The 27,656-nt window shown below is 31.9% G+C and overlaps 3 protein-coding genes across 4 annotated transcripts; 1 reads left to right on the forward strand and 2 right to left on the reverse strand.

Moving 5' to 3' along the window:
* Window positions 1–310: 310 nt before the first annotated feature.
* LOC140862180 (uncharacterized) lies at window positions 311–1,087 on the reverse strand. The gene has a single exon (XM_073265186.1). The coding sequence runs from the start codon at window positions 1,085–1,087 to the stop codon at window positions 311–313; it is 777 nt and encodes a 258-aa protein (XP_073121287.1).
* A 6,519-nt stretch (window positions 1,088–7,606) lies between these two features.
* LOC140865698 (putative F-box protein PP2-B12) lies at window positions 7,607–10,557 on the forward strand. The gene is made up of 3 exons (XM_073270417.1): window positions 7,607–7,963; window positions 8,928–9,049; window positions 10,017–10,557. Exons 1-3 carry the CDS (start codon window positions 7,736–7,738, stop codon window positions 10,489–10,491), a joined length of 825 nt encoding a protein of 274 aa, XP_073126518.1. The 5' UTR covers window positions 7,607–7,735; the 3' UTR covers window positions 10,492–10,557.
* Window positions 10,558–17,214: 6,657 nt separating this feature from the next.
* On the reverse strand, window positions 17,215–21,361 carry LOC140865770 (WRKY transcription factor 72A-like). 2 transcript variants are annotated; one of them, XM_073270536.1, is made up of 6 exons: window positions 21,100–21,361; window positions 20,489–20,575; window positions 19,329–19,403; window positions 18,675–19,232; window positions 18,452–18,565; window positions 17,215–18,340 (listed from the first exon to the last, which is right to left on the reverse strand). In XM_073270536.1, the coding sequence occupies exons 1-6, from the start codon at window positions 21,250–21,252 to the stop codon at window positions 17,423–17,425; spliced, it is 1,905 nt and encodes a 634-aa protein (XP_073126637.1). In that variant the 5' UTR covers window positions 21,253–21,361; the 3' UTR covers window positions 17,215–17,422. The 2 variants fall into 2 exon arrangements, with proteins under 2 accessions (XP_073126637.1, XP_073126636.1); XM_073270535.1 differs by having other exon boundaries at window positions 18,675–19,235.
* Window positions 21,362–27,656: the final 6,295 nt, after the last annotated feature.

Consider the following 27,656-nt stretch of genomic DNA (forward strand, 5'->3'; position numbering starts at 1 on the left):
GAATGTCTGGCATATGCAGCACATTCTTGAGCGTCACCTCTTTGCCCGAGGTCATCTTCAACACCACGTTTCCTACTCCCACAACTTCAGATGTTGCGGAGTTTCCCATGAACAACTTTTTATCCCCAACGGTGGCATAGGTGGAATACATATCTTTATCGGCACAAATGTGACTCGTAGAGCCGGTATCAATCCACCATCCTCTCGGATCATTCACCATGTTGGTCTCACAAATAACGGCACTTAAATCAATATCAGAAATTGCTAAAGGTACATACCTTTGTTCAACCAAGTTTGATTGATTTCGTTTCTAATTTGTGTTGTTTTTCTTTGGAATTCGGCAATCCCTTGCTATGTGATTTGGTTTGCCACAGTTGTAGCAACTTCCTTGTAATTTCTTCGCCTTCCCCTTTTGCTTCCCATCATGGGGGCGCTTCCTCTTTTGTCTCGTACTAGACTCTTCCAGATTTGCTTTGGCCTCGATTTCTATCTTTTTATGTGACTTGGCCTCGGTATTTCTGTTGTCCTCCTCAATGCGAAGTCGCACTATAAGATCTTCAAGTTTCAACTCCTTACGTTTGTGCTTAAGGTAGTTTTTGAAGTCTTTCCACATTGGAGGCAACTTCTCAATGATAGACGCGACTTGGAATGGTTCATTGATTTCCATCCCTTCGGCCAATAAGTCATGCAAGATGACTTGAATCTCTTGCACTTGACTCATTACAGTTTTTGAGTCTATCATCTTGAAGTCCAGAAATTTGCCAACCACGAACTTCTTTATACATGCGTCTTCCGTTTTGTATTTCTTCTCCAAGGAATCCCAGAGTTCCTTGGCCGTCTTGACAGAGGAGTAGACACTATAGAGAGTGTCATCAAGGCCATTCAGAATATAGTTTCTACACAGAAAATCGCTGTGGTTCCATGCATCAACTGCGGACCTCCTTTGGGTGTCAGAATCGCCATCAATGACGACAGGGGGATCCTCCTTCAAGAATCTAGACAAATTGAGTGTTGTCAGATAGAACAGCATTTTCTGCTGCCAACGTTTGAAGTCGGCACCAGAAAAACTTAGGTGGCTTTTCTCCATGTGCGGGGGCGGAAGCGAGCGGAGTGAATGAAACGGTAAACATCTTCAGAATCCGAGAAATACAAAATTTTGTCTTGCGATTGTTATAAGGGTGTACTTCGAATTCTAAAAACGTGTACAACAACAGGAGCAACGGCAACAACAACTAGTCGAGGCGAGAGAATCTCTCTATCCGCAAGACGAAATTGCCCGTTAACAGTGCTCAACGTTGGCGGCAATCATCTCTAAGATACAACGACTAACGATCGTGATATAGCAGCACTACAAATATAACGAACTTCAGCGAACGAAAATAAGTTTTTCAACTTTTCTTTGAGAAAGTGAGGGAGAAATATTTCAGAAATCAGAAATCTGATGTATACGTTATCAGATATTTCTGTATCTCTTTCTTGTGTTATAATTATCGTATATATAGGCTTATACACAAAACAACACGTTTTAAGGCGTAAGGATGCAACCCATTACAGAAAAATCCCAGAAAGAGACGCAGCTTTTCAGACTGTAAAAGGCGCGCTTGTCGGTTATTTTTGACCGATCGAGCGCCCCTCTTCTGACTTACCTACTGTCTCGCTCAAACTATGGTGCGCTCGGTCGGTTAAATTTAGCGGACCGAGCGCCCAACTTTTATGAAACATTCTGTCTCGGCAGAGGAGGGCCGCGCTCGGTCGGTTGTTTTTAACCGATCGATCGCACTCACAAAAATAATAAAATATTATTCTTGAACCAAATTTTATCCAAAAAAGATAATCGGATCAGAAGACCTTGCCGAGCCGGCCGGCCGCATGTCTTAGTTGCATCAATTAGCGTCTTGCCCCTTTACAAAACATCGGTGCCCTAAGGGCCCAATCCCATAGTCCAAAGTTGGACTATATAATGTGAACAATACATTGGAAATCTTCCAATGTGTGATATTGTTTCCCTCCAAATTATTCACCACAATTCAAATTTTTGGGACAAGCAATTCAAACTTTTGAGACAAGCTTTCAAGCTCATTTCTCATTTCTTACAAACTTTTGGTACAAGGCTTTCAAGCCCATTTATTCATTCAATAATTTCCAACAGTGATTTAAGTCAACATTTTTCACTGAAGCTTTTTGGACTCATTTCGCACTTCTAAGTTGTTCAAATATCTTCAAAAGCTGAGAAAGTTGGTTGAGTGGATTAACATTAATTCAACGTATTGTTTATTTTCAATAATATTTTTAAAGTGTGTATTCACACCTCCTCTACACACCCGATCCTCAACAAAATATAATTTAAACAAAAAAATTAAAGTAAACTCAAATAATTTTGAAATAATATTTTTGACAAAATTCAAAATCAAATAATCATATATAGAGTTCTTTTATGGTGCCCAACACTATATGCCCACTTCATGCCCACCATGTACAATAGATGAGTTGACCGGTACAATAGATGAGTTGACTTGTACATGGTGGGCATGAAGTGGGCATATAGTGTTGGGCACCATAAAAGAACTCATCATATATATACATATATATATATATAACAAAAAATAAAAATTTTATATTTAAATAGAGGACATAATTTTTTTAAGGAAGAAATATATGAAAAATCAAATTTAAAAAAAACAAACAAACGAGTGTGTCGGACGAATTTTAAGTCAGCTCACCAGTTCAAAGCCGATCAGACCGGTTGTTGACCGTGATTGACTGATTCTAAAAATTTTGCCTGATCAAATTGTTTTTAGGCATGATCGGAACCGAACTCATGACCAGTTCATGGTTGAATCGGTTGATTCAGTCCATTTATAAAATCATAGAAAACAAAAAAAAAACAAAAACAAAAATAGAACGAGAACTAGAACGTACCAAGGTTTCTTGTGCTACCGACACTTTTGTCTTCAAAGTATTCCTCGAGCTTAATGATCATATTGTTTCCACTCCATAAAAGCAATTTACATTGACACCTTTTTTAATACAATTTCTATTTTCTTTAGATTCAATTTTCTTATGATTCATCATAAAATAAATACATTAATACAAAAGTAATCGACTACGCACTATTTATTTTACCCTATTACTCACACCCTCGAATGAACCATACATTTGAGCACGGGCATATATCTATACTACTTGTTCGTTGCATTCATGATCACCAAAATGAACGTTTCTTATTTTGTTTTTTAGGCTTCGTTTGGGAGTAGTAAAACGGAGGGAAAATAATAGATTTGGAAGGGAAAAACAAATAAAATTATGTTGTTCGAGAGATTTTTTTAAGGAAGGGAGAAAATGAGTGGTAACCTGCAGCCTCAAATACTTTTAAATCAGTTCTTGCTTATTACCCCACCTGAGTGTGTAACACACAATAGAGTAAATGTGTTTAAACTTCGGATAAAACTAAAAATGTAACACCCGGTATTTTAAATACGTAAATCCGCATGCATAATTAGGATATTTAAATAATTTAAATTTGTGATTTATGGGTTAAATAATTATGTGAATTATTTGTGCATGATTTAATTTATTTTCAAGCACTTAACCCATAATTAGTGATTTTTATGATTTATGGCATTTTAATTATTTGATCGCGTAGACGGGACCGTGGACGGACGAGATGACAACTTTCTATCCAAATTATTTTATGAGTCTTATTTGAGCCCAAAAATATTATTTTGAGATTTATTTCCTTAAAATTTTTAGTATTTAATTTTATATAATTTTAGGAGTCCATTTTTATCCAAATTTAGCCATTTTAATGACTTTTAATTATTTTTAAAATTCCCTTAATTTGTAATTTCGAGATTTTATGTTTTAATTTAAGTTATTAGATTTTTTTTAACTTTTATTTAGAGTATTTAAAACTTTTAATTATTCTAAAACCTATTTTAATTAAATTAAAAACCTTGACTAATTTAAAAACCTAATTCTACCCTACCCAACCCCACGCCAATCTCTATCACACCAGCCGACATCTCACCCTCCTCCATCTTCTTCTTCATCGATTCAAGACATCTCCAAGACTCCATAGCCATTTTTCTTCGAAGCTTCAAGTTTGCTCGTCGTCCCGTCGTCCCGGAAGTCGTCTCACGCTCGTTTCTCTTCGTTCTTCGGTGAAAGGCATGATTCCTTCTCTATCTTTCGTGACATATCAGTGTATTATGTGTGAGTCGAGTTTGCATCGAATCCTTTTGAGAATTTTTTTTCAGAAAATTCAATCGGTGATGGTTGTTGCATTTGATTACTTGGTTTCTTGATCATGCTCACGTTTTTCATGCCATGGGTGCGTCCAACTGCTGTCCAAGGGTCCCTAGGTCGTGTGAGGGTTGTCTAGGCTTGAATGGCTCGAGTGGTTCGAGCCAAACGAGCCCAGAAAACCCAGCTGGTGCAGATCGGCTCCTGTAGGCGCGCAGATAGGGTTCGTGGAAGGGAGCTCGGGCTGGGCTCCTGGGGCTGCATGGGTTCGAGGTTTTGGTCTGGTTAGGACCGCCCAGACGTGGGCTACGTCTTGGCGGCGGGGCTCCGGCCAGGGGTGGCCGGAGCAGGGCGGCAGCAGCCCTGGAAGGGCTGCTGCTCGCGGCTGCGGCCGAGAGGAACAAGGGGGAAGACGGGTTAGGTGTTAGGGTTAGTTCCGGGTCGGGTCTTGGGTCCGAGTCGGGTCAGTTAAGTCTTGGGTCAAGTTAGTTGGGTCCGGGTCCGGGTTAAGTTAGTTGGGCTCGGGTATTTTTATTTTAGAGTTTTAAGTTAATTAAAGGGTTAATGGGTCTAATTAAATCTTAAAATTTTATTGGGCTCAATTTAATTATTTTGGGCTAAGATTAAATTATTTGGGCTTAATTAATTTATTTAAGTGAGTCCAATAATTTTTATGGGCTTTAGGGCCCATGAAAGTTATTGGGCCAGTCTTTGGGCTTTTGGGCCCATTGGGACAGGAACAGTGTTATTGGGCCTAAGTTAGTCTTAATGGGCTTTGGTTGATTTATTGGGCCTAGAAAAGTTGTTAATGGGCTTAAGTACACTAATGGGCCAAGTCTTAAGTTAATGGGCTTGTATGTCTAGGGCCAGCAGTTGAATCAAACCATGAGAAATTTCATGTGTCCTGAGTTTATATTTAATTATTTTATGCATGAAAAGTTATTTGAATATTTATATGATATTAGAAAATAAATTAAATATAAATGAAGGACACACAATTTATTTAAAGTACATGCATTCATGAAATCAATTTTTATGCTATGATTGAAGTTCTATGGTTGAGCAAATAAAATATTTTAGGTGGAAATTGAAGTAGTGTGGCCATTTATGTATGGGCAGTTTCTGCCATTTATGTATGGGTGGTTCGCCACCAGCCTCGTACGATGGTTTCTCAGACTGATCAGTCGCACTATAAGTATGGGTCACACTTACGGATAGGACCATTCGATGTTAAGAAAATAAGTGCTCAACAACTCAAGTATGTATGATATTATGTATGTTACGTATAATTCAGTGATTTCTTTAAGCAACATTTATGTTATTATTTTTGAGGCATGCTCATGCATTTATAGGTTAAGTATTATGTATGAAAGTGTATTAAATTATTTTAAACCCTTGTTAGTATGCATGTTAGGCCTCTAGGCTCACTACACTGATATGGTGCAGGTGAGTACGTAGAGGAGCAGGTTACCCCTACCGGTGGTGAGGACGTATGAGCGGAGCTGCAGTGGCCCCGTGACCGTAGTCTGCATCGTGCTAGTGTTCTATGCATGAATATTTTAAACACTATTTTATTTGAAGATTTTATTCCAGTGTTGAGATTTAAGTATTATTTTCACGCAACTTTTTAGTGTATGCACTGTTGATTAAATTGTTTTGAATTATTTTAAGTATTGCATGATTCAGACGTTTTAGTAATTATTTTTATGTTGCATAATTATTTATTTAAATTTTAAATCTCTTTTATGGTTGTACATATATGTATGGGCATATATGTATATATATATATATAAATATATATATATATATTTTACTTAGTATTTATTTTAAAATTAAAAGAAAAAGAAAATTTTTAAATTTTCCGCATTTTTTTGAAATTTATAAGTCTAGGATGTTTCAAAAAAAACCGTAACTTCAAACCGGAAAAACCAAACATCGAATCGAACCAAAAACCAAAATTTGAAATTCGGATATAAATGTTAAAATCGAAATTTATTTGGTTCGGTTTCGGATTATATATCTCAAAATCGAACTGACCGAAAAATCCGAAATTTTATTAAATTAATAATTTTATTTATATAATTGTTTATATTATATATTTTATGAGATGATGTCTAGTGAATAAAGAATCAACTTTATAATTTTTAATTTATTGTTGTTTATTTAAGTCATTTAGACTTTGAATTTAAAGGTTTTACAAGGAAATCATTTAAAAGATAGCATATTATATTTTAAAATATATTTATAATATTAATAAAAATAATTATATGAAAACCGAAGTAATCGAACTGGAATAACCAAATCGATTTAGTAGAAAACCGAACCGAACCGAAGAAAAACGGTTCGGATATCGTATTAAATATTTCTAAAATCGAAAACCGAAAAAACCAAAATAAAAAACCGAAAACCGAACTGAAACGATCGATAAACACCCCTACAATAGAGCATTCAACCAGTCACTTTATAAGGTTTGACTAGAAAGATATATTTTATCTACTCCTAAAAATATATATAACATATTCAAAAACAAAATATATCTTTTCATCTAATAAAGCCTAGCTCAACCCGTATAAAAACTAATTTGATAATTTATGTGAGTAGATTAAAATACCTCTAAATTTTATTGATCGATAAAAAAAAACAATTGAACGATAATATTAATATCCATGACACGTTCTAAATCCAAGTTTTCATCATAAGAATCACGTTCTCTCTATTTTTCTCGCTATCCCTTAATTTTATACATTATATTTCACACATAAAATATGTGTGCGTATGTAACCTAATATCTATTTCTATTATATTAAATTTGAGAGTATGATAATAATTATATTTGCTATATTGGTGTGTCACATTTCAAATTTAAAAACTATCAATTTATGTTTTCTTTTTTTGAAAAACGTGTTTTTAGTATAGTTATATTTATTTTATGTATACGCATGACTAAGACTAAAAAACATAAAATAAACACCAAAACCCACACGAATTCGAGCCCGTTTGAAAATAAAAGTTATTGGCTTAAAAAAACACTTAAATACGTTCAGCTTTTTAAAGTGTTTTTATTAAAAAAAGCAGAAGTAGTTTTAGTTTTTGGATAAATGTTTTAAAAAAATAATTTTTTAAATTAAAACATAAGCAGAAGCCAAAAAGTCAAAATTACTGACTTTTAAAAAAAGTACTTATTTAAACTTAAATAATTTTTTTTTTAAAAAAAATCTATTGTAATCAAACACATAACTTTTATAAAAAAACCTTTTTTAAAAAAAATAACAGCTCTTTTCAAAATGTCTACTGTTCCGACACAAGCTTAAAGTTGATTAGTTGACTGGCCTCCCTCTTTCCCACAAACTTCCCTGAATAATCTTTTCTTCTTCCTCCTCCTTGAAACAATCAATACGCTTCCAGACTTTGATGATTTCATCTTCCAAATTAAAACTGATGACTTGAAGAACATATATATAAAGAATAAAATCAATCAGTGATATATATATATATGTCTCAAAACTATGATAACTGGGAGAGATTGGTGGCAGCAGTTATGCTCCAGGAAAAGCTCAGGCGAATCGCTCTGAGGCCTTCAATGGAGTCCATCACCATCAGTTCTGCTTCTTCCAGTTTTCGGGTTAACGGCTCCTTTAATTCTTTCACTCAGAGCTTTGAGTTCCCCGCAGTTAACCTCAACAATCATCAAGAAACAACAATGGCCACATCACAATCTCTCGTAAGTCCACCTTTTTTCAGAGCTAATTTGCATTCATTTTAAGTTTCAGATGGAGTCCACAAGATATTGATATGAGGTAAGGACTATTTTTAGGGAAAATAATTTTCTTCATTTATGGAATATTTTAGTTCATTGACTTGTCTGTCTGTCTGCGGGCTAACGCTAATTTTTAATTCACGGTTATTTTTTAATTTAATAATAATTGTTAATACTCTTAAAAACGTACGATTCTCAAGATAACACTAGTTTTTGTTCCGATTTTTCCCATGTCTCTTTTTCGTATTCATTGTCTTACTGAACCTTCTACCCACTCTGTTCACAAAAAATTACATATAAAAATAACATATATTTAATATTTCATACGAGTATGCGTGTGCATTTGTTACTAGTCTTAAATAATTTTGACACCATATTAGGTTTTTTTCGATGTCGATCGTGTCAGCTTTTACACGAATTAAGATTAAATATATAAAAGTTCAAAATCATTTTACAAAAATAAATCATGAATATTCAGTTGACAAAACTCAAATCGAAACATGTTGGTATTTTCCCTTGATTTTAAATGTTCTATATTTTAATAATGAGAAAAAAAAATGCAAAATTAGAACTTTTAAAGTGGATGAGGATCACATACTGTTTGATTCAACTGAACAGTGTTAATCGGTTAATTGGTTCTCTATCAGAATTTGAACCTAGTCGTTCCCAATATCAGTGTTCGCTTTAGATATGGATCGAATCGATCTGTTTGTCAAATAAATATCTGTGATACCGTCTCACTTGATTCAAGAGTTCCGAGTTTTTGTATGTACATGCGCTTCTTTTCCTCGTTTAGTTTTCTAGCTACATTCGGCGTCGTATATATGGCTAATTCAAGTGCAAATTTATTGAGCTTTGATACAGACAAATTTATTACAACTATTTTGTTGTTTTTTTTGTTTTTTGTTTTTTTGGAAATCTGAAACAGACAGTTTTTGTGGATCAAAGAAGTGGGAAAAATTGTTATCTAGTTGGTGCAAGAGGACTTCAGATTTCCTCAGTTGAGGATTCACAATGTTGGAAATGGACTAGTACTCAAACTGATTCCAGGTTCTAGTTTATATCTTATGTTAGATTTATGCTTTCACATTTTCTTGGACTAGAAAATTTTAGATTTATTTTTTATTTGAAATTATTTAAAGAATCTTAATTCCGACTAAACTGCACAATCAGAATTAGAAAGACTGAAAAACAATGAGTCACCAAGAACTTATGACAGAAAAATCAACCCCTCTTTGTTCGATGATTCAGAATATATAGCTAAAATTGCTTGTGCCGCAAGTAGTGATCGTCGGATGTCGTGGTTCAAACAAAAGTTTATCGTATAATTCATATCTAGATGTTTATGGTGGAGATCGGAGAATACATGCCCGAAACAATTGTATCAAAAACACACTATGCATGCTCTGATACTATATCAAAACTGTTTTTCCCAAATTTTCGAGCTCGTACGTATATATGATCGAGGTAGTTAGACCACTTGTTTTATAGTTAATGCATCCCCACGGATGTAAGCTAGGAAGCAGAAATGCATAGCTTGAACGAATATTCAATGATACACCATGTTAGCTAGACAGGCATCCAAGATCAACTTAAGGAAACATATAATTGCGTCTAGAACCCGAGACATCATCCAAAACTTGGAATTTTAGAACCAAGACCATACATTCGACCCCTGAAGCTGCCTGTCCCAAAGCTTGAGGACATTCCTAAACAATATTTTGTATTTTAACGAGAAGAATTCGGATTACTCATGAAAAAATTTGGACATAAAAAACTAAAAGAGTTGTGCTATATATACATATATGGAAATTATATTCACGGTTACACATTACTTGTGAAATTACAAAATTATCACGAACACACTAATATAAACATCTTTTTATTTGGTTAGTTTTGTGATTTACGTAACTGTGTGTAACCATATATATGCATGTACATGTAGTCAAGATATATATTTCATCATAGCAATGAATAAATTACATTTTGTATGTATATCTTCAAAACATGCATGCAGTGACAGATTCTCAGAGGTGGCAGAGCTTCAAGCAGTATGGTGGCTGGATATCCGCTGCAAGATCCCATCACAAATCCTTCCTCAAAGGAGAACTTATGAAGCACATCTACTCTTCAAGCTAGCCAAAAAATGCAAGGGTCTCGAATCAGCCAAGGCAATGGTCCGATTCATTAACGATGAGCCCGAAAAAGAAGCCGAAAAACGAGCCCGAGTTGTGCACTTTGACACCGCGGAGGACGCGGGGAGAGGCTCGACGGTAGTCAAAAGAGATGATGGGTGGATGGAGGTAGAAATCGGAAGCTTTTACGTCGGTCGGGGAGAAAACGAGGAGGTGGAGGCTCGGTTGTTCGAGAAGAACTGGAACTTTTCGAAAAGTGGTCTTATAGTTGGAGGCATCGAGTATCGACCTACGTTTAGATATAGAGACAATCCAGTTGTTTCCAGACTATGTCTATCAAGAATCGTGATGGCATAATTTACGAAACTTTCATTTAATCGCGCTCTCAATTCAATATCATGCAGTAATACGAAGCTATATATATTCTGTTGATCTTGCAAACAGTCTCTGATATAAGCCTGCAAAATTTGGATTGAAGCCTGCAAATTTTGAACCACATTCTACTGATCAGTCAAAATAGAAGAAAAATTTTCAATACAATAATTGCAGCATCGTCCCAAACTCAAATCAAAACTCAATTGGTTTCTGCCCTTTTTGAATACCTAAATCCAAAACAGAGCAAATTTAATCAAACATATCTAGCCGCGTCTCTTACTTGGTTTGGCCCTGCTGGATGAATGTTAAACAGATACCTAAACTAACAAGAGATATTGCAAAAGAGTAACAATTATGTGAAACGGGTAAATCCTACCCATATTTATAATAACTAGAAAACGTGCACGTGTGTTGCACGTGGGGTACATACGATAGATTAATTAAAATTCGAAAAAAACTAAAACAAAAGTCGAGTAAGACAGTCTCACGAGTCAAGTTTCTGAGATTGATCTTTTACCATGTTTTATTAAATTAAAGTAATTTATAAATGTAAATCACAAGAAAACATTGGTCGAAAAAAATGATTGCAAATTAGAATATTAGAAACTCTAAAAAGATCATATCAAAACGATATATTATTGTGTTTTATTTATGTAATTTATAAATAAAAATCACAATAAATGTTGGTTGCAAAACATTTTAATTTAAACACATAAGTTAAAATAGACGTGAGATTCTCATGCCTAAGTGCAACGTAGTTTCTTGAGATCTGTCTATATTTGAGTGCTCTAGCCATATTAGCGAGGGCTACCAAGAAACATTGTGCTACTGAGGTCGTAATGAAACTGTGCTCAGTTGCGAGGCTCTCGACTTTTACGGACTAACGATAGATGAAAGATAGTCTCTAATACTTAATAGTTATTGGGAGTGTCTATTGGATTAAAAAAAATAGTGATATGATGTTCGCTTATATTTAGGTTGGGACTTTATAGACTTTGTGCTACTAAACAATTTTTCAGAGATGCGTAAGTATTAACTGAGATATCCAGCTTGGTATGTATTTTTATACGTTGCAATATTATTTGTGATATGATGCATATTATCTTGTAATATATATGTATGACCATGTGTTAATCACGCTGAGTCTGATATTCCTTGTAATTGGATAGGGTCGCTCAACTCTTATTTCTTGTAACCGTGACAAAATGTTTGATCCCTGCTTACCAGGGTGTCATAATAATTCATGCATTGCATGTAAACATATGCAATATTAATAGATTATATACGTACGTGACGATTTCACTCACGTCCATGCATATGTTTCTATGACGAATATCACATTCGATGAGATAAATCGCAAGTTATCTATCTAGGAAAAAACAATAAAAGATATTAACATAAAAATAAAAAAATTTTGACCAATACAGGTAAATTAAAAATTTTAAACAACAAAAATTATATCACATTAATTTTTTGACCATATTTTATTTAAGTAGTTTTTTAAATACAAACCGAAAAAATTTGGATAGGAATAAAAAATTTAGATATAGGAAATCAAACCATATGATGTAGTTGATATTTTTATTTAGATATATAATTTAAACATATAATTTTTGGTTAATGACCATAAGTAGAATAAGACTAATAGCAAATTAGAAGTTTTGAAAAAATGAATATAACTTTTATTAAACATATAATTTGTGGTTAATTTTCGAAAGTAGAATAAAGATATTTTTGAATTATAAGTTCTAAGTTACACATTCAGAGGTTCCTGAGCCATATTTAAGTGTTTCTATTCATATTATCGAGAACCCGCAAGGACCAAGGTGCTACAGGGGTCATCGCAAATCAAGTTACGACATTTTCGACTTGTGCAGACTAACGACGGATGAAGTTATAATCCCGAATTCCTTTCTTAATTGGGACTTTGGGAGTAGATGTTGGATAAGCATACACTTATCTTTAGGCTAGGACTTTAGACCATGTGTTCCTAAACCAGTTTTTTAGATGTGCATAAGTACTGACTTAGATATCAAGTTGAATGTGCATATTATTTTTTTGCATTGTTATTTTTTGCATTATTAATAGTCATATGATGTATATTTTTCCTGCCATGTTATATATGAACATTTGAGTATCATGTTGAAACCTGAACCCTTGAGATATTCAGTTGAGTAAGGTCGCTCAACTCTTATTTCTTATAACCATGTGACACCCACTGAGTACATAGAGTAGCGTATGCAAACATACCATGACACTTTTAGTCCAAAATTATAGTTAGTAAGTGTATTGGATTTTCGGAGCAGCGTGCTCATACTGGAGATGCCTATAATCTAAACATGAGTGTCAATGTTTGATATCTGCTTACCAGAGTAGTCATGCTTCATGTATTTCATGTAAACATGTATACTAATAGATTACATGCATGAATTTCACTCAGATTCCTGTTTCTATCACGAACATCACATTAGACGATACAATTTGCAAATTGTTCAAGAGGTGGATCAATGTTCATTCAATTGCTAAGGCCTAGGAGCATATGTTACCGATTGTTCTAGTTTAAATCTATTTCTGTTATTTTGTTGTAATTCGATTGAGTTATAATTAATTCTTAAGTTTTCAGTTATCTTTCGTTATTTATATGTTAATAATTTAATTAAGTTAGTTACATGCTTATCAAGTGATTGGTTGTTGATCCAGGTAGGGTGACAAGTAAATTAAGAAATTAAAAAAATAAAAAAAATTATATACAATAAAAAGTATATCACATTAATTTTTTTTGACCATATGTTTTAAATACAAAAAACCGTAAAAAATTAGATGTAGAAAGCCAAGCCACATGATGTAGTAAATATTTTAATTTAGATATATAATTTAAAATATAATTTTTGGTTAATGATCATAAGTAGAATAAGGCTAATAGAAAATTAGAGGCTTTGAAAAAATAAATATAACTTTTTTAAACATATAATTTGTGCTTAATTTTCGAAAGTAGAATAAAGAGATTAGCGAATTATAAGATCTAAAATACAATTCAGAGGTTTCCAAGCCATTCAGTCTATATTTAAGTGTTTTTATTCATATTATTAAGAGCCAGCAAGGACCAAGATCCTACCGAGGTCATAAGGAAATTGTTCTCAAGTTGCGGCATTTTTTAGTTATGCGAACTAACGATTGATGAAGTTATAGTCCCGAATCCCTTTCTTAATTTGGATTTTGACAGTAGCTATTGGATAAGCACACACTTATCTTTTGGCTAGGTTTTTAGACCCTATGTTCATAAATCAGTTGTTTAGATGTGCATAAGTACTGAATGAGATATCAAGCTTAGTTTGCATATTTTTTTGTTGCATTGTTATTTGTTGCATTATTAATAGTCATATGATACATGTTTACTATGTCATGTTATATATGAATGTGTGTATCATGTTGAGCCCTGATAACATTTAAGATATGCAGTTGAGTAGGATCTCTCAACCCTTGTTTCTGATAACCATGCGACCACTGGGTACATAGAGCAACGTGTGCAATCTTACCCATGACAGTTTTAGTCCAAGATCATAGTTGCTATAGCACCAATTGGATTTTCGGAGCAGCGTGCTCATACTGGGGATGCTTATAATCTAAGCATGAGCTCCAATGGTTAATCCCTGCTTACCAGAATAGTAATGCTTCATGCATTGCATGTAAACATGTGTACTAATAGATTACGTACATGAGTATTTCACTCACGGTCATGTTTCTATCACGAACATCATATTCGACGAGACAACTTGCAAGTTGTACAGTAAGTGGATCAATTTTCATTCGATTACCAAGGCGTAGGACGGTAGGAGCATAGGTGACCGATAGTTTTAGTTTAAATCTATTTTTGTATTTTGTTGTAAATTGATTGAGTTATATAACTGATTCTTACATTTTAGTTATCTATCGCTATTTATATATTAATATTTTAATTAAGTTAATTACATGCTTATGAAGTGATTAGTTGTGGATCCGGGTCGGTAACAAGTAAATTAAAAAATTTAAAAATTTTAAACAACAAAAAGTATATCACATTATTTTTTTGACCATATTCTATTTACTTAGTTTTATATAAAAATTTTGATAGAAATAAAAAAAAATTAGATATAAAAAACCAAGCCACATGATGTAGTTGATATTTTTATTTAAATATATAACTTAAACATATAATTTTTTATCAATGTCAATAAGTATAATAAGGCCAATAGAAAATTAGAAGCTCTGAAAAAAAGTAATATAACTTTTATTAAACATATTATTTGTGGTTAATTTTCTAAAGTAGAATAAATATTTTAGCGAATTATAAGATCTAAAAATGCACATTTAGAAGTTTCTAAGTCGTTCAGTCTATATTTAAGTGTTTTTATTCATATTATCGAGAACCAGTAAAGACCAATGTGCTACCGAGGTCATAGCAAAATTGTTCTCAAGTTGCGGTATGTTCTAAAATTATGAAATTTAAAAAATTTAAACAACAAAAGGTATACGCATTAATGTTTTGACCAGATTTTATTTAATTGACTTTTAAAAACAAATCGTAATTTCTTTTTAAAAACAAAATTAGATATAAGAAAGCAAATCACATGATGTAGTTGATATTTTTATTTAGGTATATAGTTTTAAACATATAATTTTTTGTTAATGACAATAATGAGAAAATAACAAACAAACAATGCACAATAATGAATGTGAAAATAAAAAAAAACAATTAATAAGTAAAACAATTAAAAATGGTACCAAAGTAAAAATTATTGGTAGGAAAAAATTATTTAAGAACATAATTTTTAGCTTTATTTTTAAAATAATCAATGAATTTAAAAATAATGTATGATAACAAAACCAAACAAATAATGCACAACAATTAATTAAAAAAACAATTAATAAGAAAAGCAATTAATAAGGGTACCAAAGTAAATTCATAATGAAAGCTACATATTTATAATAGAATAGATAAGTAATTTTTTTTTTTTTTGCCCACAGGGGCATAGGCGAGTTGGTAAGGTCTGAGGTGATGTGAGAAAAAATTCTCCAGCGTTGCGGGTTCGATCCTCGTGTGGAGCATATTCCTCAATGAAATATTTGGGGGTATGCTCTGGGGATTGGACCATGTTGTTCCCTCCCTCAGGTCCCTGCCTACTCGTGCACATCCCTCGATTTAACCCCCCGCATGAGCCAATGGGCCTCTGACTCATGTGGGATGGGGTCCCCTTCGGGGTCAACATTTTTTAGAGATAAGTAATATTTTTTAATGGATAACTCATATAAGAAACTCGTCTCAAAAAAATACCGTCTCATAGGAGTTTCTGTCCTTGCGAAACTGTTTCCAAATCATATTCGGATCCACATTTTCATCTTATATATCATATTCTAAAAATATTTCTTTATCATTATTTAAAATTTTAAATTAAATGAACATGTTACTTTGACATAAAAAAAACTATTATAGACTACATTTTTCAAAAGTTTAAATTTAACATAATTTCTCCTATTGGTTTAAAATAAAACATAATTTCTCCTATTAAGGGTAGAATTGTCATTGAAAAAATTATTATTGTTCTGCTTCATTGAATAGTATAGGCAAAAAAATTTTTTTGTAAATTACTTTAGGTTGCGTTTGGATATCATGGATTTCAAATTTTAAAGTCCCTTTAATCAATTGTTTTTCAATTAATTGGTGAAACTTGAGATAAATTTATAATTATATCCTAACCTAATTCTCAAAAAATAAATAAAAAAATTATTGGAAAGTAATCAATTAAAAATTATATCACCTCCTATGTTTTTAGTACATTATATTATTCAAATTTATCGTGATGTACAATTGATAAGTCTATGCATATGAATGAATATATATATATATATATATATATATATATATATGATCTGAATATAAAAAAAAGTCTATATATGATCAAATTGTTATGCGTTCAATTTTTTTATCAATATTTTTCAGATAAACATGATCATATGGCACTTACTTGATTGACACAGTTTATAATCTACTCGTTAAGCCTAATAACTTATTGGAAATTTTTTTTTCCCTTATTTATGTTTGTCACTTTGCGATTTTGGTCATCTATATTTTTAAATTTTAGTTTTAGTCTGTTATCTTTATTTTTTTGGCAAGTTTAATTTAGTCATTTTCTGATGTGGCACCAATACAGTGCTGATATGGAGCTGGCGTGTATATTGACAAGTAATTGTTTTCGAATAAAAAGGATTGAAATTGCCAAAAATCGAAACAAACAGGACTAAAACTGAAATATAAAAACATAAAGAACCGAAATCACAAAATAACAAATATGAAAGATCGAAATTGCAGTTTTCCATAAATTATTCGATATACATCGAAAAGATATATCAACTATCGTCCAATCACCAATATATATGCATATATATCTTTTAACATGCTACTTTTTTTAATAAAAAAAAAAAAGTTTTATCATGCTACTTCTTTATATGATTTATTTCGGTTTTGCACAACCACTGCGGTTGACCGATACTTTTTTATTTGAAAAAATAAAATTTACTTTGACCAACTGTTAGAATACTTTAGACCTTAATTACTTGTGAAATAAAAAAAATATAATTAATAAGTTTCCATTATATAAAATTGTACTTAATACCGAAATAAAAAATATATATATACTACCTCTTCTTTAAATTTCATTTGGCCACAAATTAAGATCGAAATATACATGTCAATTAATCATCATACAACGTATTAATCCCAGAACTAGTAAAAACAAAGGACAGAAATTGCAAAATTCACATAATTATTGTACAAATTAATATTGCAATTTTGCCCAAAAATATATAGAACAAGAATTTTTTTTTTCAAAAAAAAAAAAAAAAAGAAGAAAAAGAAGAAAAAGCTCATGCATGCAAACTAGACAATATGATCTCTGTCATCACCTGGAGAGTTTGATTTAGTCTGAGAGTGTGTGAATGGATACGAAGGTGAAAGAAACCTCAAACTTCCGGGCTGCGAACTCGTCGAGTTATTGACACTAGACGTAGTCGGAAAGCTCGATAGAATCGGAAAAGACTCGCTATTCTTGATATTCTGGCTAGATTTTTCACTTCCAGTTTGGTTTCCCGACGAGCTGGCTCCGGCTAAGCCCGAACCGATTAGTGAAGTAAGTGCTGCTGCTAGTGCAGATTGGAAACTAGGGTCAGATGTAAGAGCTTTGGTAGCAGCTGCAATGGTGTCTGGTGCGTGATGATCAGATTCTTGAACATTAGGGTTTCTAATATTCTTTTGCATGAAAGAATGGTAAAGGGTTTCATTATTTTGTGCCCCAAAGCTCAAAGAGTTTGGTGTAGTTTGAATGATCTTGTTTCCGTATCCGAGTGTTCCGTTGTTCCAAGAAACTGGTAGAGAGCTTGATTCCAAGGAGCTGAAATTTAGATTTGTGGATGAGAATCTTGGAGGAATAATGTTGTTGGCTAGTCGGTTTAAATGAGGCGACGAGGTCGACGACGGAGCCGTTAGATCGAGGGTGATGGTTGGATACGAAGGGGAAGATGAGATTGATGTGCTTGGAAGGTAAAAGCTGGGTTTTGATCTCGAGTTATTTGGGAGATAGAAGTTTAGTCCATTGAGATTCGCCGTCGACATGGTAGAGGAGGCGGTGATGGACGACGAACTTGACCCTAATCCCGAGGTTGACGAGCCGGACATTAGCATGGACACTGCTGCTGAGGTGGTGGAAGCCATGGCCGTTGCGGAGATGGGGAGCGGGTGGTTGTGTGTTCCTTCGTACGTTGTGATCAAGATCGACATGTCCTCGACGCATCTTTGCACCTTCATGTTGTAAACAAATGGTAAATTTTATATTTATAGTCATAAATCTTAACAAAAGACAAATAACTCACAACTTGATAGGACATGGAGGATATAGATCAATGTATTTACCTGTTTTCTCACGGGACAAGATGGCGCAACCGTGCAACGATAATATGCTCGCGGACAAGGGTTCCCTTTCGAAATCTTCTGTCCATATTTTCTCCATTGGCATCCATCATTCATCTGCGTTTGTCATGATTCGAATATATGTTTCAACATATTTATATATACAAATTAAATTAACATGTTACATATATAACTCATGATGAAAAAACAAATTTAATGATCTTACTGTCGGTGTGTCGCATCTGTATCGCACAGAAACCCTAGCTCGTTTAGCTTGATTTTGCTGCAAGAGCTCATCCTCTCCACCATCTGATCTAGAGTTCTTCATGGACTTATGAGGCGACCACGTCGTCGTGTCGCCCGTTTCTTTCCTCACTTCTTCCAAGCTATTGTCAGGGCTAGGATATTCAACTTGTGATGACGTTTTAGGCACTTCAAACTTGCATTCCAACCCTAGTGCCAGTCCTTCTTTGTCACCTTCACTATCCTCCTGATGTATTCTTTCATTGATTGGTATTCTTCGGGCACCGTCTTTCGTCGTTTCACTCGAACTTCTTCCCAGGGAAAGGGATACAAGTTCAGATTCTTCCGGCTGATCATGATCATTGCTTGCAATAGAATCTGCATTAGCGTGACTTTTCTTAGCCTCTTGTTGAATGGCTTCTTTGTATTGGTTTTGTAGGGTCTTGTAATCTTTCAGGATCCGATCCAAGTACATTCGGAGCCGTTGATTCTCTTCCATAACTTCATCCATCTCGGCTTTGGCTATCTGAAGTTGCTCCATCTGCTACCATAGTTACAAATTGTTATTTTGCTTTCAATTCTGAAAATATATATTAAAATATGCTATTACAAAATAATTTTGAGGCTATATATATACCTGTTCCCTTTTGACAAATGAAGCTGCTCTTGATTCAGATTTACCTGGTGATGATCTCTCTATTTTAGTTTCACCCTGCAATAGTACATTAACTATTTGTTAGAAACTCGAAATCTTTACGGATATATTGCAATTTATGTTTTATGTTTGTGATCTCTTTTCGATTTAGATATTTTATTTTGTCAATTTCGGTCTAGGTCGTTTATCTTTCAGTTTTTGACAATTCTAATTGTTTTTTCAAAGAAAGTTATGATACATGACGGTAACATCAATATCATATTGGAAAAGTGATTAAAATTACAAAAACCGAGAGATAAATTGACTGAAATATGACGAATTAAATGAGATAATTATATATATATATATATATATATATATATATATGACAAAAATTAATGTGATATTTCCCAATCTTCCGTGAATAAATTAACCTCCATGAATGACATAATATTTCATCAAACACCCCAAAAAAATAAAAATTAGCAACAAATAAATAAAAGTTTTAGGTAAACGTTCCTGAATGAGTTGTAAAAACTTGTGACCAACCACTTAATAAATCAATTTAACTTAATATAAGAAAATATATATAGTACTAGCTAGTAGTCTTATGAGAAGCCAGCTTGAAGTAGTTCCTATCATAATAATTAAATAAAGTCTCCGAGTCTAAATATTAATTATCAACTTGCATCTGATATTTATTAAATGGTCAAAGGTGCAAACAGGAAGTTCCAAATATAATAAATTGACTTGGAAATTTTGATTAAATAATGTCAACTTAAATAATAAATTATATCAATTTAATTATCTGTTCTAACTTGATAATTAGTGTTTTTTCTTTTGTGGGAAACATCGTTGTTCATAAATTTGGCATGACTGGTAGTCTACCCCTGGATGCTAATTTGCCTCATCTTAAGTTTTGCAAACGACGACTCGATGAATTTGACTTCGAAACACATTAAACACAAGTTTGTTCTTGAAATTATTCGTCGTATTATTATCTTTCATGAAATATTATCAGAAGATTATTATAATTAGATCCCGCAATTTATGGAATATATATGATATTATTCTGCTGTGTGATCTTAAAAAAATATAATTCATGACCATCAAAACAAATAATATGAATACAATTTAATTTTTATAATATATGCTTTTCTTACCTGCTTGCTATGAATTAAATTCAGCAGGTTAGGTGATTCAGCTGGCTTTAATCTATCGTCATTTTGAACCCTTTTTCCAGCTCCAACCTAATATATATATAGCAGATGAAATAACAAATAAAATTAGATATATCTTCATCTTCATACAATTTTCATCCCCAAAAATAACATTAATATACCACTTAAAATCACAGCAGTCATTTTTAATAATTTTTTTTCCAGTATGAAGCTTGTATAAATTTCTGTGCTTATCTTGAATCAAAAATATTTTTGAATTAACATAAAAAAATATATAAATTAATGTATATATTATTACATATCTTGAACTTAGATTTGTTTAAGCATCCCAAATTCCAATTTGTCATAACAGATCAAATTAAAGATGCAAAAACACATATACATATATATTTCATGCATCAAACGCAATCCGATTAATTCGCAGCCTAACAAACAATCAAAAACCCTTCTTTTCACATCAATGGATATATAAGTTATATATAACAACTTGAATTTCCACACACATGTCCAACAAATCTGATCACAAGGCAAATCCAACAACAAAAACACACACACACACATCGATTTACGCGTTTAGATTCACCAAAAAGTACCTGAAGAAGATTAGTCTCATCCCGAAAACCCTCATCATCATCACTGCTAGAAGCCGCTTTGGCGTTCTCCTCTTCCTTCACCACAGTTGTCAACTGATCAAGAAGAGATTTATGCAGAGAAGTCTCCATGTTCGAATCGCAACGGGGGCGCATGTTTTCTAATCTTTCCTAATGAATTTGTGTGATCTGAAACAGAAGAGAGCTAGCAATAATCTTGTTTTATAAAGGGTGGCTGCAGTATTTGACTTACAAATTCAAACTAAATGGCTTCATCCACCACACATGTACAAAATGTCAAATGCCCCGATAGCAATCAAATTTATAATAATTAATATAAGCATTCACTGTCAAACTCGTACACACTTTTAAAAAATATATATACAACTTGAAGAATTCAACTTCAACGTTTAAGTCTTTAAGACAACATGTCAATTTATATAACTAAATTATGTGTGGCTATTATTTATATATACTGTCGACTCTACACGATATATATATATAGTAATATATATAGATCATGTATATATATATATAATATCATAATGGTAATTGCATAAATATACCACTAGCTCAGTGATTAATTAGTATAATAAATATAATTAATAATCGGTACTTAATGTAGACACGTCCTAATCAGGCTCGTATTTGAGATTTCTTCGCACCTGTCGATCGAACTTCAAATTGGACATTTTCTGTGCGTTCAAATTTTTTTAGGTAATTGAAAGTAGTAAAAACAAAATTGTAAAAGACAATGAAATACATATGATATTAATTCCAAATATTTATTCAAATAATAAAATTTAAATATAATTGTACTAATTATCTTGCTGCGAAAATTATTGATTAAGTTCGCATGATAATCAAGATGTTCAGCTTTTTTTTTTCCTCGATTGGTAATATAATTAATCTATTTAATATTTTTTTTGTATGACTTAAATTAGTTGATTGGAGATGCGTCTACATTAGATCTTAATTTCTTTTCGGTCTACGTTGATATCGATTTGAAGCTTCATTAAATCTAAGATTATTTAATTGTTTAACTATTTTTTAAAAAATTAAAAATAAAAATTGGGGCCCCTTATAATTAGGTCCAATGCAGACACCTCCTAGACCTCACTTGAGGTGGCCAGATCTTTTTTTGGAAATAGTACCTAACAAAAATGATATATTGTGCTTATTATTATATATTTTGTGTATAAATAGTGACAATTATATGCATTGCTATAACATGTACATATATAGTGATCAATGGACCGGATCGAACCCAAAAAAATTCTCATTATTTATAGCAATCTTAATTTAAATTTTGGGAAAACTGCAAATTTGGTCATGTATGTTTGTCACTTTGCGATTTTGGTCCTCTATATGTTTTCATATTTCAATTTTAGTCCTACATGTTTCGATTTTTTGCAATTTCGGTCATTTTTATTCGAAAATGCTTACGTGACACTGTACACGTCAGCTCCACATCAGCACTGAATTAGTGTCAAGTCAGCGCCACGTCGAAAAAATGACTAAAATTGCCAAAAAAAATAAAGATAACGGACTAAAACTAAAATTTGAAAATATAAATGACTGAAATCGCAAAGTGACAAATATACAAGATCAAAAAAGCAATTTTCCCTTAAATTTTTTTATGATACGACTGAAGTTCGACCACAGTTTAGCTAAAGAGAAGAGACTTGGCTAGCTCAGCTAAAGAAGGCGGGCGGTCCCCCACTGCGGCATAGGGCTTGATAAACTTGTGAAAGTCACATGGTGAGACGGGCAACCGGTCAAAGTTGTGCTCCCATCACCGGAGGGAAAATGGTATATTAGGGCTGATCTGTGACAAGTCAAACGTTGTTTATGTCTTGATGAGGGGTTCGTTGTCCCCATTGGTTAGTTTTCTAAGCATTGACCTTTATTTAATTTACATGTAAATTTTTCCCAACAATTACTGAAATTTAAGTGTTGAACTTATCTTAGTATATATATATTGACTGCGTGCGTGAAATGTGAACAATTTTTTTAAGATTGATTATTGATTATTAAAAAAATTATGTCAGCAAGAAAGACTAATTGTGGTAAACATTGTGGGTTTCTCCAGTAATTATCTTGTAGGGTATGTTTAATTAAGTCTGACTAATTATATTCGAAAGAGTTTATGTATGAAAATGTTGTCCACGATAAATAAAATTGGGTATTGGGGTTTTAATAAATAATTAAAGATTAATCTTGATTTGTGTAGAAGGTTTCCTCTCCATACTTTATGGAGATTAGATCTTCAAATTATTGACGACATGAACCATGTGATAGATGGCATAAATGATTCAAGTTAGAGAAAAATATTACTTTTTAAATTTGTTTTGTATGTTTGTATCTTCGTGCTTTTTATCCTCAAATCTCCGTCTTGGTTCACTTCTTTTTCTATTTTGGCAGTCTTAATATTTTTTTTCCTGACGTGGTGCAAATGTATATTATGCAACATCAACACTCACGGTGGAAAAAAACGGGTTAATTATAAGACTCAACCCTTAGGATAGTACCCAAATCATACCTCCGAAGATCTACATCTCAACACATATACATCATTAATATTATAGTACTGACATGACAAATAATGGGTTGTTAGATCTCTTATTAAGGTAATACCATTAAGTTAGGTTGAACTAAATCGGAAAGAACTAAAATTTTTAAAAATTAGAAGATAGAGAACTAATACTAAATTTTTTTTTGAGTTGAGGAGGGAGAATATTTTTACAATTGGGTCTCGAACCCGAGAACTCATCCCAAATTTGAGACCTTGGTGCCAGATGATCAGCTACAAGCCTAGAAGTCATTGGCACTAATATTGAAATTTGATAATATAAAATAGGAAAAATTACTTTTTTTAGTCATGTATATTTGTCACTTTTGCGATTTTGGTCCTCTATATTTTTAGATTTCAGTTTTACTCCGCTATCTTTAATTTTTTGGCAATTTTAGTTATTTTTTGATGTGACGCTGATGTGCCACTAATTCAATGCTGATGTGGAGCTGACGTGATAGTGTCACGTAAATATTTTCGAATAAAAAGGACTGAAATTCCCAAAAATCGACACATGCAGGACTAAAACTGAAATATAAAAACATAGATCAGGATCGAAATCGCAAAGTGACAAACATAAAAGACCAAAATTGCATTTTTTTCCTATAAAATACTAAAATCGCAAGAAAAGCAACAAAAATGCAAAATTTCCTTTAAGATGTAAACAAAAACACACACACACAAATTCAAATTTTAAATATTTTTTATTATAATTTTTGGCATTTAAAGTAAAATGTATCATACTTATAATTATAATTTTCAAACAGGCTATGATAATTGCTTGACTAGGGAGAATAATTGATATACAAGGAATTTCAACACCTATGATATGGAAATATAATTAAATGTCTCTTAATAGTGTTAATTAATAAAATAACTTCAATTTGCAATAAATATTGATTAGTAACTACGTGAAAGGAATTAATTCATATTTTACACACTTCAATAATTAACCTTGAGATTCTGGACAAAGAATTATAACTAATTCGTGTAACCCTTGGAAGTTTGGAAGCACCAAGCTTCCGAATTTAATATTTTGTCACTTAATTATTCCTTAATCCCATCAATAATCATAAATTAATATACTATATACAGCTTGTGAACGTGTGACATTCAAGGCTTCAAAACCAATATTGCAATCTAACAAGAAAACTTGAAAGAAAATATTAGAAGATAATTAAAAAAATTATTATTCATTATACATTATTTAAATATATATATATATATGTATGCATATTTTGAAAAAATAAATTATGTAAAATAGGATGATTGCCCTCTTGAATACGTTGAAAAGGTTGACTTCTAATAATTGTTATTAATCATTTCAAGAAATATCGAAAACTAATGGGTTAAATTTTATAAATCTCACAAATCAAAATATGTGCTTAGCAATTTTTCCAATAATATATCACCTTGAAATTTCAAATACATAATTAATTGGTTAATTTTTTCACTTACAACACGTGTGTATGTATGTGAAGTTGTATACTTGTATTTATCTTTTTTGTCATTTTGACATTAAATTTCAATCTTAATTCATTATTTCTTGTGTCATTTCTCCAATGTTGCACCGACATGACATTGATCTGAATCAACTTTGATGTTTAACGTGTATAGTGTTACCTTGGTGCTTCAAGTTAAAAAAAAATTGAAATATTCAAAAACTGAAAGTTACCGGATAAGATCTAATTTGACAATTTAGATAACCAAATTAACTTGTGCATCGACATAGACGAAAATTACAACTGAAGTCCTGTTATACAAATATTAATATTTTTTTTCTCAAACTCGATAAATATTTAGAATTAATACTTATCGACCTCAATTAAATGAATGTTGATTTATTAGTTCCAAAGTTAAGTGCGTGTGTGTATTTGTGTGCATGTGTAGACACACACACACACAAAAATTATATATAATACGCACATATTTTTTTGAAGCATATAATACATATATATATATATATAATTTTGCTGCATTAAATAAATTTTTTTGAAAACATTTGGTCGCGAATAATATATGTAATTGATTGGACAAAAAATTTGTGGCGTGGCGTGGCGGCGCTAAACGAATATATATCCATTGAGTTGAAAATGCGTGGCTGAAATAGTCAACAAGTCTGAAGAATTAAACTAAATGAACCATGTGAAGTTAGAGGTTCTAATGTTCAAATTTTCAACTTTCATGTCAATACAATATAATATTATTATGCATACCATTGTCAAAAGAAACAAATGCACAAAATTAGTCTCCAATGAAAATAGGAAATATATACTTGTTGCTTATAGAAAATGAAGTTTCAACTATTCAGAAATATATATATATATATATATATATATATATATATATAGAGTTCTTTTATGGTGCCCAACTCATATGCCCAACTCCATGCCCACCATGTACAATATGTGAGTTGACCAACACAATTGATGAGTTGACTTATCACATATTGTATATGGTGGGCATGGAGTTGGGTATATAGAGTTGGGCACAATAAAAGAACTCTATATATATATATATATATATATATATATATATATAACATCATTCCCAAACTCCCCGGACCACCGCTCGTAGTCACAGTAAATTTTTCGAGGTGCCGGAGTTTTATGCTGGCCAATGGAGTAGTCAGGATTCGAAATCCACCCAGGTTAGAATTTTTAGCGAGAAACAAAAATTAATGCATACAGATTAAAACGATGAATAAGATATTTGTTAATTATAGTCTTAAAAAGTTTTTATTAATAAAATCTTCAATATTTTTTTATGAAATCATACGTAAGATTTAAAAACTTTTGACTGATATCACAATCCAAATTTATTTTTAATATGACATCATATCAGTAACATACGATCAACGCGATGCATAATCTAATATAAATAGAAACTTGAACGGAATCATTAAACTTTTTTAAGAAATAAAAATCTGCAATTCTAAAAAAATTCTTTCATTGCAATGTAATCACTTTAAAAATAAATCAATATGCAAAGTAGAAAAAAAATTAAAAAAACACACACAAGAAGAAATCTAGGTTATAAAATTAAAAATATTATTTAAAAGACGAAGATTGATAGAGATGAAATTTAAATTTGAATCAAATCTAATCAAAAACACAAAGACGAAAAACCCCAATTTTGATACATATGAATTACTTAATTTTTTTAATTAGGCTACATGTGGACTATTTAATTTTTTTAATTACTTAACCTGCCTCCGTCCTTGATGCTGGTGCAGGCCAAGCTAATGATGAGATAAAGAAAAAAAGAGTGAAAAGAAAAGAGAATATTATTTTATGAAAAAGAATAACACATAATTAATTAAGTAAAAAATGCAGGGAAGGAAAATTCGATGAATATATATAAATATGTAATTATCTTTCTCTATATATAAAGAATTTGTTCCTTAGACATCATTTTTTTTTTACCAAAATTGTCCTTATATGATATAGATATTACATTTTTGTTTTCTTTTGTTTTTTAATTTCGACATTTTAAGTTACAATTTAGTTCATCAATAATTGTTACAACTAGAATATTGTTCTTATTTGAATAAAAATAAAATTAATTACAAAATTATTAAGTGTGTGTATCAATACGCTAGTTATTATTAGTTATAAACGGGTGAGAGCTGGTTGTGTTTATGTAGAAAGTGGCATTGACATAAGATATCAAAAAATTCTCTTGGAAATCGCCTATTTTATCAATATTTCAACCGTCAAATGCATATTGTGGGGTCGAAAATTTTGGGCAAATTATTTTTATTTTATTTTTTTGTCTTCTAATTTGTACGTTTTTTGTTTTTTAACGTTGTTATATCTCAATTCGTGGTCTTATTTTTTATATAAATGATTTAATCCTTAACAATAATATGAGATAAAATGGCACAACGTGGATTCAGTAAGTTACAACTTACAATTACATGCGCGCGCGTACACACACATATTTATATATGTACATATAATTGTAAGTTTTGTATCAAACATGGAAG

Source organism: Henckelia pumila, chromosome 4 (assembly GCF_033568475.1).
Source record: "Henckelia pumila isolate YLH828 chromosome 4, ASM3356847v2, whole genome shotgun sequence".
NCBI lineage: Eukaryota > Viridiplantae > Streptophyta > Magnoliopsida > Lamiales > Gesneriaceae > Henckelia > Henckelia pumila.